Below are 18,482 nucleotides of genomic sequence, written 5' to 3' on the forward strand. Positions count from 1 at the left end.
AAAGTAGCCCAGCGAGCACAGTATAAGAGCAAGGGTAACTAGATGGTCTCAAGGAACATGAGCAGTCTCTTCCTCCTTTCTCTAATGACCACAACAAGTGGGGCAATCAGATATGGCAAATCCTTGTTCCTTGGCTCGACTTCTCTTTGATTCTGTTCTGACCACGACCCTCCTGGTAACTGTCAGCATTTAACCATAGAATGGAGCAAACTAATTTTATTACATCCTACTTTGTCTTCATGACAAAGTTAACTAACCAGTAATGTTAGAATCTCAATGATATAAACGGTACTGTGCTGTGTGTGCTAGGGAAGTCACGCCTTGTCCTCAAGGAGCATGGAATCTAGACATAATTAAACTTTCCACCTTGTATCCAGTTAGATATCATGAGAGGTACAGAGAAAAAATTATGAAGATTCAGGAAAGAGGTTTCCTTCAATACACGGGATTAGGAAAACATTATTGCAAATGGGCTTTAGAGGAGGAGAACCACAGGGCAGGGACAGGGGACAGAATATCACAAGTGTGGGGCTAGCCCAGTGGCGCAAGCGGTTAAGTGCATGCGCTCCGCTGCGGCAGCCCGGGGTTTGCTGGTTTGGATCCCAGGCACGCACCAACGCACTGCTTGTCAAGCCATGCTGTGGCAGCTTGACATATACATATAAAGTAGAGGAAGATGGGCACGAACGTTAGCCCAGGGCCAGTCTTCCTCAGCAAAAAAAGAGGAGGATTAGCATTGGATGTTAGCTCAGGGCTGGTTCTCCTCACAAAAAATAAATAAATAAATAAAGCTTTGAAAAAAACAAAAAAAGGATATCACAAGTGTGTGGAAAAAAACAAGCAGGTAGCTTAGTTTGGCTGGAACGTACATAGGTTGAGTAGATAGTAAGATGGGGCCAGCCCCGTGGCTTAGCGGTTAAGTGCGCGCGCTCCGCTGCTGGCGGCCTGGGTTCGGATCCCAGGCGCGTACCGACGCACCGCTTCTCTGGCCGTGCTGAGGCCGTGGTCCCACATACTTCAACTAGAAGGCTGTGCAACTATGACATACAACTATCTACTGGGGCTTTGGGGGGAAAAAAATAAATAAATAAAAACTAAAACTTAACAAACAAAAAAAAAGAGTAGATAGTAAGACTATAACAGCCAATTGGGGCCTGAATACCAAGCTAAGAAGTTTGTGTTTACAATGCTAAAACCTTTCAAGTTAACCAAGCACTTATAAACTATTTCCAAAAGATAATTTTTATTTTCACTACTCCACAGTTGAAAAATTAAAGTTCATCAAGGTTAAGTAACTTGCCCAAGTTTACAGTTTATAAGCTGAAATTCAAAACTAGGTCTCATGAACCAAAGTCCAGTGTCCATCCCACACTACCAGTGACTTTATAGAGTGGGAATGTCACAGAGGATGAGAACAACCTGATCAGAACCTCAGAAGCACAACATAAGAAATAATTGAAAAGATACCCAGAAAAAAAAAAAAATCCAAGGAGGAAGCTACTATAATAGTCCAGACTGAGTCAGAACTAGGAGTGGCAGTGGGAACCACAAGCAGATGAGTATCAGAAATCCAGCAAGTCTCAGCAAATGATTCAATATGGAGGATAACAGAGGAAGGAGTAACAGTTGATAATGCCATGAACAAAAAAATGCAGTGGTTGCTTCCATCTTAAAACAAAACAAAACAAACAAAAACCCAAGAGAACCTTCTCTGGATCCTGCACTTGAACTTGCAGCTATGACTTGCTCCCCTTCTCTCTTCACAGCAGAACGTCTCTAAACTTCTCTTCATTCACTGCCTCTGTTTAATCTCACATTTATTTTGAAGAATGTCTTCTGCCCCCAAATGCCACTAAAACTCCTGTGTAAAGTCACCAATAACCTCTATGCTGCCAAATCCAATCGAAATCTCGGTCTTCAATATACTTGGCCTCTGAGCAGCACCGACCTCAGTGGACCACTTCTTCCTCTTTGAAACACTATCACTATATATAAATATATATGCACACAACATAGGAGCACCAAAGTACATAAAGCAACTATTAACAAACCTAAAAGGAGATATTAACACCACCACAATAATAACGAGGGGATCTTAATACCCCACTTACATCAATGGACAGATCATCCAGACAAAAAGTCAATAAGAAAACAGTAGACTTGAAAAACTAGATGAGATGGACTTAGACATATACAGAGCACTGCATCCAAAAACAGCTGACTACACATTCTTCTCACGCATGCATGGAACATTCTCAAGGATAGACCACATGTTGGGAAACAAGGCAAGCCTCAATAAATTTAAGAATATTGAAATCAGGGGCTGGCCCCATGGCGTAGCGGTTAAGTGCGCACGCTCCGCTGCTGGTGGCCCAGGTTCGGATCCCGGGAGCACACCAATGCACCGCTTGTCAGGCCATGCTGTGGCGGCGTCCCATATAAAGTGGAGGAAGACAGGCACAGGTGTTAGCCCAGGGCCAGTCTTCCTCAGCAAAAAAAAAAAAAAAAAAAAAAAGAGGAGGATTGGCATGGATGTTATTAGTTCAGGGCTGATCTTCCTCACAAAAAAAAAAAAGAAGACTAAAATCATAACAAGCATCTTTTCAGATCATAAGACTATGAAACTAGAAATCAACTACAAGAAAATAACTGGGAAAGTGACAAAGATGTGGAGATTAAATAACATGCTACCGAACAACCAATGGATCATTGATGAAATTAAAGGAGAGATCAAAAAATATCCGGAAACAAATCAACATGAAAATATGGCATACCAACTCATATGGGATGCAGCAAAAGCAGTCCTGAGACGGAAACTCACAGCAGTACAGGCCCACCTTAACAAACAAGAAAAATCCCAATAAGCAACCTTAAATTACGCCTAACAGAACTAGAAAAAGAACAAACAAAGCCCAAAGTCAGCAGGAGGGCAATAATAAAAATTAGAGCAGAAATAAATGAAATTGAGACCAAAAAAACACTAGAAAGGATTAATGAAACAAAGAGTTGGTTCTTTGAGAAGATAAACAAAATTGACAAACTCTTAGCCAGACACACAAAGAAAAAAAGAGAAAAGGGTCAAATAAATAAAATTAGAAATGAAAGAGGAGAAATTACAACAGATACCACAGAAATACAAAGGATTATAAGAGAATAATATGAAAAACGATATGCCAACAAATTGGACAATCTAGAAGAAATGGATAAATTCTTAGACTCATAAAACCTGCCAAAACTGAACCAAGAAGAAATAGAGAATCTGAATAGACCAATCACAAGTAAAGAGATTGAAACAGTAATCAAAAACCTCCCAAAAAATAAAAGCCCAGGACCAGATGGCTTCTCCGGTGAATTTTACCAAACATTCAAAGAAGATTAAATACCCATCCTTCTCAAACTATTCGAAAAAAGAGAGGAAAATGGAACACTTCCTAACAATTCTATGAAGCCAACATCACCCTGAAACACTATCAGCATAAAGTGGCGTTTAAGAATACAAACTGGAGGCTGGCCCGGTGCCGTAGTGGTTAAGTTCATGCACTCTGCTTCAATGGCCCGGGGTTCGCGGGTTCGGATCCTGGGCACAGACCTACACACCGCTCATCAGGCCATGCTGTGGCGGTGTCCCATATACAAATAGAGGAAGATGGGCACAGATGTTAGCTCGGGGCTAATCTTCCTCAGCAAAAACAGAGAAGACTGGCAACGGACATAAGCTCAGGGCCGATCTTCCTCACACACAAACAAAAAAAAGAATGCAAACTGGAGCCAGACAAATCTGGGTTCAAAAACCAACTTCTCCAGTTACTACCTGGTGGTCTTGGGAAAATTATATAGCCCCTTCTTGTGTCATTTTCCTGATCTATAAAATAGAGATAATAAAAGCATCTACTTCATAGAGTTATCAGCATTAAATGAGTAAAATTACACTAATGCTTAGAACAGTAAGTACCATAATCCCTTGGCTTCCAAGACACCACTACAGTCATGTATCCCTCAATGACAAGGAAATGTTCTGAGAAATGCATCATTAGGTGATTTCATTGTGTGAACATCACAGAGTGCACTTACATAAACCTAGATAGTATAGCCTAGGCTATATGGTACTAATCTTACGGGACCACTGCTGTATATGTGGTCTGTCATTGACAGAAACACTGTTATGAAGCGCATGACTGTACTCTCGATTTATTTATACCTCTTCAGCCCCTCCTTCTCACTCCATTTGTAAGCCACTTCATGTCTACTCAACTTCAACTACCATACATATGCCAATGTCTGAGACCCAGCTGTATGCTAATAACCCCTTCCTAGGGCCCAGAGTCATCACCAGTTACCTACTCAACAGTTCTACCAGGATGTCTCAAGAGCACCTCGTATTCAATCTACCTAAACTTACTGAAAACTGAACTTATGCTCTTCCCCTCAATCTCCTAATCTGCTCTTCCTTCAGTGTGCTCTATCTCAATAATAAAACTGCACCACAAGCTACTCACATGAGAAAAACTTGGGAGTTGTGCTTCTACGTACCCCCTTAACCTCACCCTCTACATAGCCAATGAACCAAAGTCCTATGATTCTATTTCGTAAATATTTCTCAAAACCTTCCTAGGGGCCGGCCCAGCAGCATAGCGGTTAGATTCACGTACTCCGCTTTGGCGGTCTGGGGTTCTTCCTCACAAAAAAACAAAACAAACAAAAAAACAACAAACAAACAACAAAAAAACTTTCTAATTCTACTGCCAGCACTCTCAACCATACTACCATCATATCTTATCTGAACCACTGCAGCAGCCTCATAATTGGCCTCACCAAATCCATTCTTGCTCTCTTCCTGATCCTCTCTCTATAATATAGCTGTTGATATTGGTCCAAGCATATTACTCCTCTGCTCAACTTCTGCCTTCCCACTGCCTTCAGAATAAAGTCCTACTGGACTTGACCCCTACTATCTTATCAAGATTTTAACTCTCTCCTCCATTCACTTCTCTCTAGTTACAGTGGCACATTTGGTTCTGTTTGGTTGGTAAGTTCCTCAAACATGCCAGATTCCTTCCAACCTCAGGGTTCTTGCGTATGCTAATCACTTCTCCTTTATGCCTGGTTACCTCTTACTCACCCTTCAGGTCTCAGCTTTAAAGGCTTTCTCAGGAAAAGTGTTCTCTGATGTCTCTTCTCACTCCTGAAGTTTAGATTAGGTCACCCTATTATACACTCTCATTGCATCCTGTATCTCCTCTTGTAGTCCTTTGCTTAACTATAATTAATATTACTAGTATAAGTATTTGTTTAATGTCTGACTTCCCCATCAGACTGTAAGCTTCAAGGCAGAGGGATCATGCTTGCTCATCACTGTATCCCAAGAGCCTTGCATGGTGTCTGACACATGATTGAAGTGCTTGTAATATTTTCTCATTTGTACCATAAGGCTTTCCCTTAGCTGGTCCCTCTACTTAGAGCTCTGTTGACCCAGATCTGGTCCCCTAAGCCCTTGGAACTTCACAAGACTGGCTCCTTATCACTCAGGTCTCAGTTACAAAATGCCATCTTCTCAGGGAGCCTTTACTGATCACCCAAGCTCAAGAAGTGATCCCCACCCTAAAAGGATTTCATCACTCTCTTAATTTCTTCAAAGCATTTAGCACTATCTAAAACCACAGTTTTGGGAAGTTCTAAAAAAGTAAGTCCCAAGTCCAGTGCCCATCACAGGTGTAATCACTCAACAAATATTTAAGTGAATGAATCTCCTGAATGAGAAAGGAGGACTTGAGGAACACCCTCAATTCATCAGCAAAACATTTAAAAACTGTGCTCCAACAAAGTCAAATCAGCAGCAGTATAGCTTAGTAGGCTTGGGGGTCAGACTGTCTACTTTGAGTCCTGGCTCTTTCTCTTCTTAGCTGGATAACCTCAGACAAGTTACTTAACTGCTCTATGCCTCAGTTTCCAAACTAGAAAATGGGAATCATAGAACCTACCTCAAAGGGTTGTTGAGAATTAGTTAATATATGTAAAGTGCCAGTACCAAAAACACAGTACACTCAATTAATGTGTACTATTACCCATCAGATCAGGCTTCCCTCTCCCCCTTGTTTCAAATATACAAGATGACTTTTCCTTTATCTTATTCACCCCAAAAGGTCACCATTTCTTTGGACACTGCAAAACTCCAAGAGTGTCTTTCACGTAGATTAAGATATGTGAATGGCACCTTCTGGAATTGTGCAACATGGCAGCACCATCCCCAAGTTCTGGCAACCCGCAGAACTGTGATTATCGAAAAGATTAAGATGATCAAAAGACACAAGAAACAGAGAAGTACTATGGAAACTACTCTAAAATGATCATTATATTTATGAATCTACAGTCTCTTATGGTCTCTGTCAAAAATAAGAGTAGGTTGACCAGATTACTGCCCTAACACAGAAGAGTTCCTAACTCCTGTGATCCAGGGATATGAAGAGATGGATTAAGGTTGGGGCTACCTTGAATTCACACTGAAGGCCACAATCAGCTCAAGAGGCTGTTTCTCAGGAATGGTCATGGGGTATTCAGCTATAGGGTAATTCATAATATTTCAATATTTGCTCACATCAACACACAGCTTTTATCTCATTTTTCTATCCTTCAAAGAGGATATCAGAAGGAAATTTCTTGTTATACAACTATTGATTTCAAGACAATGAACACTTAATTTGGTTACCCAAATAAGTTGATCTTAGGATAAGTTAAAAGCATTAATAAAGAAATTGGCAACTGGGTTGAGGATATGTCAAGATCATGAAGTTAGTTTTGTGAAAATTCAACAAAAGCACCCCACTTCATGCTTACTTTGGGCAAAGCCCTGGGAAATACAATCTGAGAGTGCTTCTGAGATGTTTTGTGTTAGACTTAAAACTCTAAGGTTAACAGCAGATAATCAGGATGGAAACATAGATACAGGACCTATCTACTGAATATTTCCCTTTCAATCAATCAGAATTTTCAATCTCACACTACTGACGTTTTGGACCAGATAATTCTTTGTTGTGCAGGGCTGAGCTGTGCATTTAGGATGTTTTAGCAGCATCCCTAGCCTCTACTCACCAAAATGACAGTAGTACTCCCCTACTCTGACAATCAAAAATGTCTCCAGCTACAGCCAAATGGTCCCTGAAGGGGCAAAATTACCCCCATTGAGAACCCCTGCTTTATTTATTTATTTTTTTTATAATTTTATTTATTTATTTATTTTTCCCCCTAAAACCCCAGTAGATAGTTGTATGTCATAGCTGCACATCCTTCTACTTGCTGTATATGGGACACGGCCTCAGCACGGCCGGAGAAGCGGTGTGTCGGTGCGCACCCAGGATCTGAACCCCGGCCGCCAGCAGCGGAGCGCGCGCACTTAACCGCTAAGCCACGGGGCCGGCCCAGAACCCCTGCTTTAAATAAATTTGTTTCAACTGTCTAAAACATCCACTCATGTTCTCTCCTCCCCCTTTCAAAAATTCCTCCCTCTAATCAAGTAGGCAGCCTAGTTTCTGGTAACTCGGACTTAATCCCAGATTCTACCTTAATTCTTCATTTGCCTTTACCTCCAAAATCCTCAGAAATCACTTAGTACAACTCCCCCAGCGTGAGGTCAGTTCCCTTGTTCAAAACCATAGTTTGTGATGGAGGTGATACCAGGACTCAGGGCTCATGATCCCCAATCAAGCACCCTTTCCCATCACAACATGCTGCTATCCATCAGTCACCAAGTTTTGTCTGTCCTCCACTGCCCATGTGTCTCACTTCTATCCCTTCCTTTCCATTTCTACTACCTATACCCCAGAGCAGTGCTTCTTAAACTTTTGCATGCATCAGAATCACCTGGCTTATTAAAACACAGATTCATGGGCCCCAACCCCAGAGTTTCTGATTCAGCAAGTATGGGGCAGGGTCCAAAAATTTCCATTTCTAACGTGTTCCTAGGTGCCCAGATAATGCTTTGCTGCTGGTGAGGGGATCACACTACAAGAACCACTGCCCTAGAGTTTAGGTACCTATCACCTGAAGAGGTAATCTATTTCAATATCCTTTTAGACACTTCCCTGACCCGAAACTGCAAAAAAGTTACTCCTAAAACATCACTTTGATCAAATTACTGCTCAACCAAAACAAACCACAACTTCTGGTGGCTCTCTATTTCCCATACCTGGCTTTCATAATTGTTTAAAATGTGTTCCCAACACTATCAATAGTGCCTCCCAAAACAAATCTTCTACTTTACTCCTGGTAATCCAATGGCTGTCCTCAGAATAGGCTTTATAGGTATCCCACTCCATAGTAAAGCTTATGCTGTCTTTACCTCCTGCAAGGCCACCCTCTTCCCTCCTCCTCTCTACCTACCTGAAGGAGGCCTTCACCACTGTATTTGCCAAAACCACTCGTTTGGTCACTATCTGCTGCCTTTTATCTTTATGGTTTAAGTTTTTACCAAGTACTCACAGATAGAGAAAACCCCCAAGAACCTAAAATTTAAAACAGAAAACAATGATATGAGTGACATGCATAAATAAAAGGCTTGACATATACACAAACTGCACAAATCCTGCTGTTTTAATAGATCAAGTGCAACAAGCTGAAAGTTCAAAAAAAGAAAGAATGTGCCAATTTTTTTTTTAAACATGATCGAATACTGGCTGTCAGGTATTTGTACGATCTCAGTTAGGATGTTAAGCAGACATGTGCTAGGGAAGAAATTTTAAAAGTAACCTCAAAAAAAGAGAAACTACTCAACCTACAACTTCCTACAACAGAAGTGGGTATCATTTGTTTTCTGTATGAAATATATCACAAAAGATGATAATGGTGTGAGAGGGGAAACATGGGGTTCAAGGTCTGGTTCTACCCCTTACCAACTTTGTGATCTGGGGCAAGTCAAGGCCATTCTCTAGGGCCAGCCCCGTGGCTTAGCGGTTAAGTGCGCGCGCTCCGCTACTGGCGGCCCGGGACCAGGCGCGCACCGACGCGCTGCTTCTCCGGCCATGCTGAGGCCGCGTCCCACATACAGCAACTAGAAGGATGTGCAACTATGACATACAACTCTCTACTGGGGCTTTGGGGAAAAAAAAAAAAAAAGGAGGAGGATTGGCAATAGATGTTAGCTCAGAGCCAGTCTTCCTCAGCAAAAAGAGGAGGATTACCATGGATGTTAGCTCAGGGCTGATCTTCCTCACAAAAAAAAAAAAAAAAAAAAAGGCCATTCTCTAAGTCTCCATTTCCAGAACAAAAAAATTAAGATTTAAAACTATACCATCAGGGCCGGCCCCGTGGCTTAGCGGTTAAGTGCACGCGCTCTGCTGCTGGCAGCCCGGGTTCGGATCCTGGGCGCGCACCAATGCACCACTTGTCAGGCCATGCTGAGGCCGCGTCCCACATGCAGCAACTAGAAGGATGTGCAGCTATGACATACAACTATCTACTGGGGCTTTGGGGGGAAAAAATAAATAAATAAAATTATTAAAAAAAAAAAAAAACTATACCATCTCCCTTCAGGGTTGTTTTGAGGATTACATAAGGTAATGTATATGAAAGACCTAGTCTAGTACTTGGCACATGATAAATGCTTATTGAATTTTAACCTTTGTTGATATGAAAGCACAACGCAAAATACAGTATTATTCCAAAAATGAGATAAACAGAGCAAATTAATGAAACCTGATTAAGGATGTCCATTCCAAGAAGAAAAATAAAAAAGGACACAAAACAAAGAATGTTGGGGCTGGCCCAGTGGTGTAGTGGTTTAAGTTCACGTGCTCCGCTTTAGTGGCCCGGGGTTTGCAGGTTCGGATCCTGGGCGCGGACCTACGCACCTCTTCTTAAGAGATCCTGTGGCAGGCGTCCCACATATAAAGTAGAGGAAGATGGGCACAGATGTTAGCCCAGGGCCAATCTTCCTCAGCAAAAAGAGGAGGATTAGCACGGATGTTAGCTCAGGGCTGATCTTCCTCACTAAATAAATAAATAAATAAACAAATAAATAAATAAATAAATAAGTTAGTAAATAAATAAATAAAGTTAACTGGATTGGGGCCAGCCCGTGGCTTAGCAGTTAAGTGCTCGTGCTCCACTACTGGCGGCCCGGGTTTGGATCCTGGGCACGCACCGATGCACTGCTTGTCAGGCCATGCTGAGGCAGCGTCCCACATAGAGCAACTAGAAGGATGTGCAACTATGACATATAACTATCTACTGGGGCTTTGGGGAGAAAAAGGGGGAAAAAAAAAAGGAGGAAGATTGGCAATAGAAATTAGCTCAGGGCCAGTCTTCCTCAGCAAAAAGAGGAGGATTGGCATGGATGTTAGCTCAGGGCTGATCTTCCCCATAAAAATAAAAATAAAATAAAGTTAACTAGATATTTTCTTATTTACTCTAATGGCCCAAATACTATAAATGTGTTCATCTGGCATGCATGCTAAGCTTAAGTTTTTATTTGTTATAGCTGTTCTGGTTCTTATTTACACTATAAGACCCCATACCCAGATAGTTTGCTCATCCTTGTACACTAAACTCTCCTCCATTCTAGTGGCCTATTCCTAGCACTCAAGAAAACTGGTAGCAAAGAAAAGTATTTATCAGGGCTTTCCACAATATCAACAAATACTTATTGAGCACTTTCGATGTTGCAGACTGAGTACTTTCTCTTTTTTTGAGGCTACTTATTGAACACTTTCTATGTGTCAGGCACTATTCAAAGAATCCAACATATACCATAAACAAAAACCAAGTTCCAACTCTCAAGGAGCTTACACTCTAATGGAGAGAGATGCAGAAACAAACTTAAGTATGGTAGTGATCAGTGCTCAGCAAAATAAAACAAGAGAAAGTGATACGGCTTAAATATAGTCCTCATTCTGGGTCTCCCAAATACAGCTTACTGTGGAAGACTGATGCATAAGAATAAAGAATTAGGGGGGCCGGCCCGGTAGCATAGTGGTTAAGTTCGTGCACTCCACTTTGGCAGCTCAGGATTCGCAGGTTCAGACCCCAGGCTCGGACCTACGCACCACTCATCAAGCCATGCTGTGGCGGCGTTCCATATATAAAATAGAGGAAGATGGGCACAGATGTTAGCTCAGGGCCAATCTTCCTCAGCAAAAAGAGGAAGATTGGCAACAAAAATCTCTCTCACCAGAAAAAAAAAAAAAAAAAAAGAATTAGCACCCTCGTTGTCTGCATTTTGAATCACCCGAAAAGGGGCAACAAGTTTTGCCTACATCACCAGGAAGGAGGCTGCAAGACTCAGAACAATGTACTCCTCCATCAACACAGACTGAAGGTTAAGTCTAATGAAATAATTATAAACAGGCAAATTCAACTATTTAGACCATTTATAATTTTTTTCTGGTTAACAATATGATACTTCCACGCTAGAGGAAAAAACAGGATTTCATTTTGCCTAGTCCATTCCTGGTCAGAAAGAGTAGGGTCATTCAAAGTGAGACTATCTGTAAAAGAATAATCTGGTAATTGCTGCTGAATCTGGGGAGACAATTTCAAGGGTAACCCAAAGAAAGGTGAGAATATCATCAGGGCTTCAGTGCCCCCAGTTTCTTGCAAGAGATAAATGATTTAGCTATTTCAGACAGAATCATATGTAAGGCACACTAACAGGATTGAACACTGAATAGTATAATAACATCCTTTAGAAAAATCTCTTAATCTCATCATCAAGATTGACAAGCAAACTGAATTCTCAAGTAAATCAACATCTCTCCCTTCAGATAACACTACTAGGCTTAGGTGAATTCAAGAGAAAAAAATATTCAGGTTACATAATTTCTTTTACCCTGAAGGATACTGTCTTCACTTTCTTTTACATTGATTTAGGTATTCATTTGTTTCTACAATTGTCTTTGGCAGGGGCTAGTGAATTTTTTCCATACTAAATGTAACTATATGCATAATATACTACACAGGTTGAGGGCAGATATTATATCCAGTATATTAAAACATATAACAAAGGTCATCTTTTCTAATAAAAAAAAAGTCCCAAGTTAAAAGTGAAGGTCATCATCATAAGACATAGCATAAAAATCTTTATTTAAGCATTTACTTTAGATGCACTTTATTTTGCCCTTCTTTTCCATGCAATAATGTTTTACTCAGGATTGGTGTGATTTCAAAAAACCTAAAAGATCACCAATTATAACTGCTAAGGATTTAACATTTTAGATGAAGAAACTGTAAGATATTATGAACATTCCCTATAAATCAATAAATACTTAAATATACATGGACAGTGACGAATATCCAAAACTACTTCAACGCTTTGGCTCCTGAAACCAAATGAAGAAAAAAACGAAGAAAATGAAGAAAAAAAAAGTTCCATCTTTAGTTTCTGTCAATGTTTCTCAATAAGATCCTACATCTAAATTTACCAGAGATACAAAAATAAATCCTATTTACCTCAGGACAACCGAATATTCACCCATCACCAAAACTGAAGCTTCTACCCCTCTCACTTGAATACCTCCTCAGGTATGTCAACTTGCCTTTGAGATTTGGCTTTGTTCTAGGAATCTATACACAAAACTACTAATCTTTTCATTATTAAAAAAAAATCTATGTCTTGCTTAAGAAAAGTCAAACATTGTTTACACTCCATTGTCCTTTGTCTACGCTGCAAAGTAAGTATTCTAGTTCCAAAGAGTAGAGCTTATACCCCAAATCTACACATACACACCATCTTCAAAGGTACAATTCTCTTCCACATGTAATATGTAAATAACAGTTTGGCAAAAGATAGGCCAATTTTTTTAAAACTAGGTATTTTTGACTTTTTGAAAAATGACTTGTCGGGGGCTGGTCCTGTGGCTGAGTAGTTCAAGTTCCACGCGATCTGTTTCGGTGGCCCAGGTTCACAGGTTCAGATCCAGGGCAGGGACCTATTCCACTCATCAGCCATGTGTGGAGGCATCCCACATACAAAACAGAGGAAGACTGGCACAGATATTAACTCAGGGCTAATCTTCCTCAAGCGAAAAAAAAGAGGAGGATTGTCAACGGATGTTAGCTCAGGGCCAGTCTTCCTCACCAAAACAAAAACAAAAACAATGACTTGTCACAAAGACGATATAAACATATCAGAATTTACTTTACCAAATTAAGTATGTGCACTTGAAATAACTATGTCAGTAAAAAGCATTAAAAGAGCTATTCAATCATGAAAAGTATCCCCATTAGTAAGAATAACAACTTTTTTTTAAAGATAGGTAAAGGGTTCTGAACATAAAAAAGTCATTCTTGTTCCAAAATGAGTTTGGATTCAGACTTTTAATACTGGTACTACGTTTTTTCTCCCAAGCAGCTATTTTGACAGTACGTCACAGAAGGATGACCACTTAGGTTTTGTTCCCTAAAACAACATGGAAGTAACAGTTAATAACATTATAATCAATGTACGAGGTGATTCAATTCAATTTGACAAATATACATTACATGAGACCACACAAACTTTAATCACTAAGCCAAATTAGTAAGCCTCTTGTTTCGTCTCTCTTTCAAACTTTATGTTCCATGGCCAATAACTGCAGAACCAAATAAGTTCTATACTTTGACCTACTTTAAAGACAGACACAGTGTTAAGAAATATATAGTTAACTACTATAAAAATTGGCCTTTATGCCCTTATGTTAGTCTTAAAATTCCTCAACTAAGATCTAACTTAATCAGTAGAGAATTCTGTAATATAAGCACACACTAAAGAGACATTAAAAGTTTGTTAGGCAGACTGACACTCAAATAAGCCACCAACAGGTCTCATATCAAGTTATGTTATGGAAAGGATTTACACGTCAGATATAATTTGTCATGTAATCGTACAAAGGAAAACAGACATCAGTCACCCTAAACTTCAAGATTATTACCCAAAATTCTAAGTAAGAAAGATTCTCCAAAGTATCTGATGTACCCTCTTACACAACACTGCTACAGCAGCACATGAACAAGAAAAAAAAAATATGCTAGATAAGGAAAGGGTTAATGTGTCCAACAGGTAGCAATCACTTTACAACTAAAAAAATATATATCTTGAGGGGCCGGCCCAGTGGCATAGCTGTTGAGTTCGAGCGCTCCGCTTTGGCGGCCTGGGGTTCGCAGGTTCAGATCCTGGGCGCGGACCAACGCTCAGCTTGTCAAGCCATGCTGTGGCGGCATCCCATATAAAGTAGAGGAAGATGGGCAAGGATATTAGCCCAGGGCTGAGGAAGATCCTCAGCAAAAAGAGGAGGATTGGCAACGGATCCTGGCTCACAGCTAATCTTCCTCACACACACACAAAAAAATAAAAAATATATATACCTATCTTATCAGGACAAAAGTCACCGATTCCTTGGATCTCCTTACCACTACACCCCCCTACCTTGTTAAAAAAGGTGACAATGTTTGCTTGCTGAAAGGCTCTTCCTTTGAAAGACTGGATCCCAAGATCTCTCATATGTAACAACTCAACAATTCTATAAGCTTGACATAAAAATGAATTCCATATAGCAATAACTACCTGGGAAGACAGTTTTGCAGCATCCTCTTTCTTTACTTTTCCCAAAGAATTTAAGTTTAATTCAAGAAATGTCAAAACAAAAAATGAATCCTAAACATACCAAATTCCACTACTGATATACTTTATTTCTAAAAGTTAAAGAATTCTAATCTCAACACATGGATTGGGAGACAAGAGGCAAATTTTTGACATAAGCCTTGCCAGAACATACGCCTGCTGGATATACTTGCCGATACACTCCATACCTTTTCAACAGTCACATTAAAAAAAAAAAAAAAGTAGCCTTTTCTTAAGAGTAGAGATCATCAGAAAATGGATTAGAGAATCACTCTTTTTTCCTCCAAACTCAGTCTAAAACGCAGAGCCAAATAAAACTACCATAAATTCCTTTAGTAATCTAGGTCTTTCAGTTCACCAAATTTCACATAATATATACAATTCTGTGGCTTTCCTCTACTCCATCCGGTCTACAATCACAAATTCAAATTTCTGAAATGAATATATGGTGAGAATATTAATAAAGCTCTCTTTCACTGGGAAAAACAAAAATCAAATTCTTAAACTCCAACAGGGAAACCTTGAGAGGAAAGCAGGGCCTAAAGGAGCAAGTATTCATATGCACATACAAGCTAACTCCCACCAAATCATTACTAAGTAAAAATTTCTTTTAACAAGATGTATCTCATACATCCCTCCCAAAATACAAAACACAGAACTTTATCAGCATCCAGTATTCTACCTTCTCTCAATTCTCAATCAATCCCCTCCAACCCTCCAGTTAACCTGTTAAAAAAAAAAAAAGAATCCATAGTTCTACTCCCCAGCTCAAAGCCACAAATCCTGGCACATCATAATCTAAAAAAATTATATAGGACTAACCTTCCTCAAACAGTTCTGCTCCTAAAATTTACATTCTAATCTGACTTAATCAATTAAATTTATTACAATGTCAGTATTGCAAAATTAGGAATCCTTGTCACGTAATCCACAAAATCCTTTGATTTACAACGGCTTCTACAAAAGTTAAAGGCTACATGTAACTCCATTTCCAAAGAAGATGAATATTAAGGCTCTAACTAGTTGGCCTAAAAGCCAAATGAGATATTAATATAACTTCCCTCCTCCTCTGGTGCACAGAAAAGCCACCTGAAAAGTTTTAATCACAGTATGTTCACAAATGGAAACAAAATAGTTACTCTGCTTCAAAATTAAAAAAAAAAAAAAAAAAAGAAAATACTAACCAATCTCTGGCTGTAACGAATCCTTTCTTCTTCGGGTTCCATCTCTCACTCTTCTGTTGAAATTACTGTAAAGAAACCACTCCAGGGCTGCCTTCCTCTTCCTCCTTAGGAACCAGATTGCAACACTAAAGATAACGATATGGAGCAGAGATGAGAACTCATCCTCAAACTCAAGCTTTCTTTTCACGGAAAAGGAGCATTTAAGAAATGTGTAAATTAAAGGCTCTCTGAGGAATCTGGTTCTTCTTCATCCGTTTGGGACCTCTCTGCTCTTGGGCAAGTGGTTCCACGTCAAGATCAATATTAATTACATTACAACTGTCCAAGGCCTAAGCAAAAGGAGACGTTGGTTTCAGTTCCTTGTGGACGGGCCATACCACTTGTTTCTCCCCTCAGGATTACAATAAGCAAGGCTCCCCTTCATGTCAGCATTAGCAAAAAAAAAAAAAAAAAAAAGGGAGGGGGAACACAGGACTTTTCTCTCTAGAGAGCTGACCAGGTGAAGCAGGCACTGAACTAATCCAGATCCTAACCAAATTAGTTCTCTCTCACTGGTAATTAGAAACTAAAGGAAAAAAGGACAGACTAACTATATAAAAAGAGGACAAGAAATGAGGATTTAAAAAATGACTCCAAAACAATTTCCCATACCCCTCTAGTAAAGCCGCACACAATCGTTGCCTTCCTTCCTAGACTCCCCGGATCTTTTCATTCCCAAACCAACCCTCCACCCCAACACAAGGTATGTACAACTCTGAAACAGATTCAAGAAAGTTGCAAATCAAGGACAAAAATTCCATCAGATCCTCCCGGATCAAGTAATAAAATAAACGATTCTACCTATAGATATAAATAAAATACATCTTTTCCAAAAATTAAAGACTGGTTTGCGCGACGGTCGATCCATAATACCAAGAAAGGTTTTTCTTTTTTCTAAATATTCTCATGGATAATGGCTTCCATAGGAAATGCAGATTTTTTTTCCTTTTTGTAACTACATGACGGCCACGTTAACAGCATCCTTTCAAAACTGCTACGAGACAGAAGACCCGATGACACAGCTTGCGAAAGCAGTTCGTGGCAAAGCCCTCCTGGAGGAAGCCCTCGCCCCAAGTCGGGAGGAAAACCGTGTCTGCACCCCCTAGGCGAGAACCGCCCGGGCTTGCAAGCAGCCAGGGCCGGAGAGGAAAAGCGGCCAATCTGGCCGGGCTACCCGAGAGAAAACCGTTTCAATGGTTCACCCATCGGAAAAAGAAATAGAAACTTTACATTAAGTCTTTAGATAACATAGCGAACCAAACTTCCAAGGTGGGGGGGGTTAAGAGGGGGAATCTCACCGGGGATTTTGCTCGTGAGTTCTTGTCCAAGTGAGAAGTAAAAGATTCCAAAAACTGGGAGGACAAATTAAATCCCAAACGTCGACTTCGGCTTTTTCCGTAGCTCAACCCAGTATCCAAAAAGGGTCGGAGCGACCCGGAAAAGAGAGGAAACAGTCGCTGAATCAAACCTCCTCTTCTGGCTTTGGAGCCCGGGAGTCGGAGGCGTCAGGAGAGGGGAGCGCGACCCCTCGGCGCCGAGCCCGGGGCGCCCCCGCCTCCCCCGGGCCAGCGGTCAGCAGCCGAGCCCGAGCCCCGGGCCAGCCCCGGCCGCGGGGAGCGCCCTCCTCGCCGTGCCCTCGGCCAGCAGCCGCCCGGCCGCCTCCGGAGCCCGGGAGCGGCGGCCGATCAGCTGAGACCGGCCGGCCCGAGGCTCCCCGCGCCGCCCCGGCCCCCCGGAACGCGGGCCCCGGCCCCGGCCCCGGGGGGCGGAGGGGGCGGGAGCGGCGCGGCGCGCCGGGCTGGGGGCCCGGGCTCCCCTCGCGTCTCCCTCTCAGCCCGGGCTCCGCGCTGCGGGACGAGCCCCCGGCTACTCCCCAGTCGCAGAGGAGGGACTCCGGGGGATGGGCCCCCTGGCGTTGCCCCTCCTCCCGGAGCGCCCCCTGCCCAGGATAGACAGAGCGGCGACAGGCCCAGCCGCTGGGAAGGTGCTCTGTGAGCCTGAGCCGCAGCCGCCGCCGCCACCGCCGCCGCCGGGGAGGGGTGTTGTTTCCCTCACACAGGAGGAGCCGCTGAAGCAGCCGCCGCCATTTTGAACCCGTCAGACTCTCACATACACACAGCTCCTCCGCGGCGCACTGCGCAGGCGCCGCATCCCCACCCCTCCTCCGGCTCGCCTCTCCACCCCCCACCCCCCTTCAAGCCTCCCTTCGCTTCTTACCGCTCTCCCGGGCGCACGTGAACGCGCACGCGTCACTCCCCTCTAGCGCGGACACTCTGCCGGCGCGCGCACGCGCGGATGCGTCGGCCTCGAATCGTCCGCGCCCGGCGACGCCGACGCGGCTCCCCGCCCCGCCTCGCGTCAGCCTGCCCGCCCTCCCGCCGGCCCACCGCCCCCGCTCCCCGCCGGCTTTCTTCCAGGGCTCGGGCCCGACGCGCTGCTCGCGCCTGCGCGCAGGCCACGGATCCTCCTCCGCGCGCGCCCTCCCCCCTACACGCCCTCGCTCTAACACACACACTTCGCCTCTGTGACCCCGCCCCTCGCCGGCCAGCTGCGCCGGCAGCCCTCCCCCACTTCTCCTGGGAGGGCGGTGACCCCCGACCCCCAACAAAGCACAACCACCCCCCCAGGAGTGGCGAGAAGCGCCCCGTTCCCCTTCAACCTCCCTCTGCCCCAGT

General features: G+C 42.5%; 1 protein-coding gene across 2 annotated transcripts in view; it reads right to left on the bottom strand.

Annotated features, from left to right (window-relative positions):
• Positions 1 to 18,070, bottom strand: part of KDM2A (lysine demethylase 2A) — a 97,923-nt gene extending 79,853 nt beyond the window's left edge. The window contains exons 1-2 of one of the 2 annotated variants that reach the window (XM_087422570.1): positions 18,025 to 18,070; positions 15,769 to 15,893 (exon numbers count right to left, since the gene is read on the bottom strand). In XM_087422570.1, coding sequence (XP_087278696.1) covers positions 15,769 to 15,810 — 42 coding nt within the window. In that variant the 5' untranslated portion in view covers positions 15,811 to 15,893; positions 18,025 to 18,070. Of the gene's footprint in view, positions 1 to 15,768; positions 15,894 to 17,105; positions 17,330 to 18,024 lie in introns of those variants that run through there. The other variant, XM_004437692.3, reaches the window with a different exon arrangement.
• Between the last annotated feature and the right edge of the window lie 412 nt (positions 18,071 to 18,482).

Source organism: Ceratotherium simum, chromosome 34, assembly GCF_057802395.1.
Source record: "Ceratotherium simum simum isolate JZ-2026a chromosome 34, ASM5780239v1, whole genome shotgun sequence".
NCBI classification, from domain to species: Eukaryota; Metazoa; Chordata; class Mammalia; order Perissodactyla; family Rhinocerotidae; genus Ceratotherium; species Ceratotherium simum.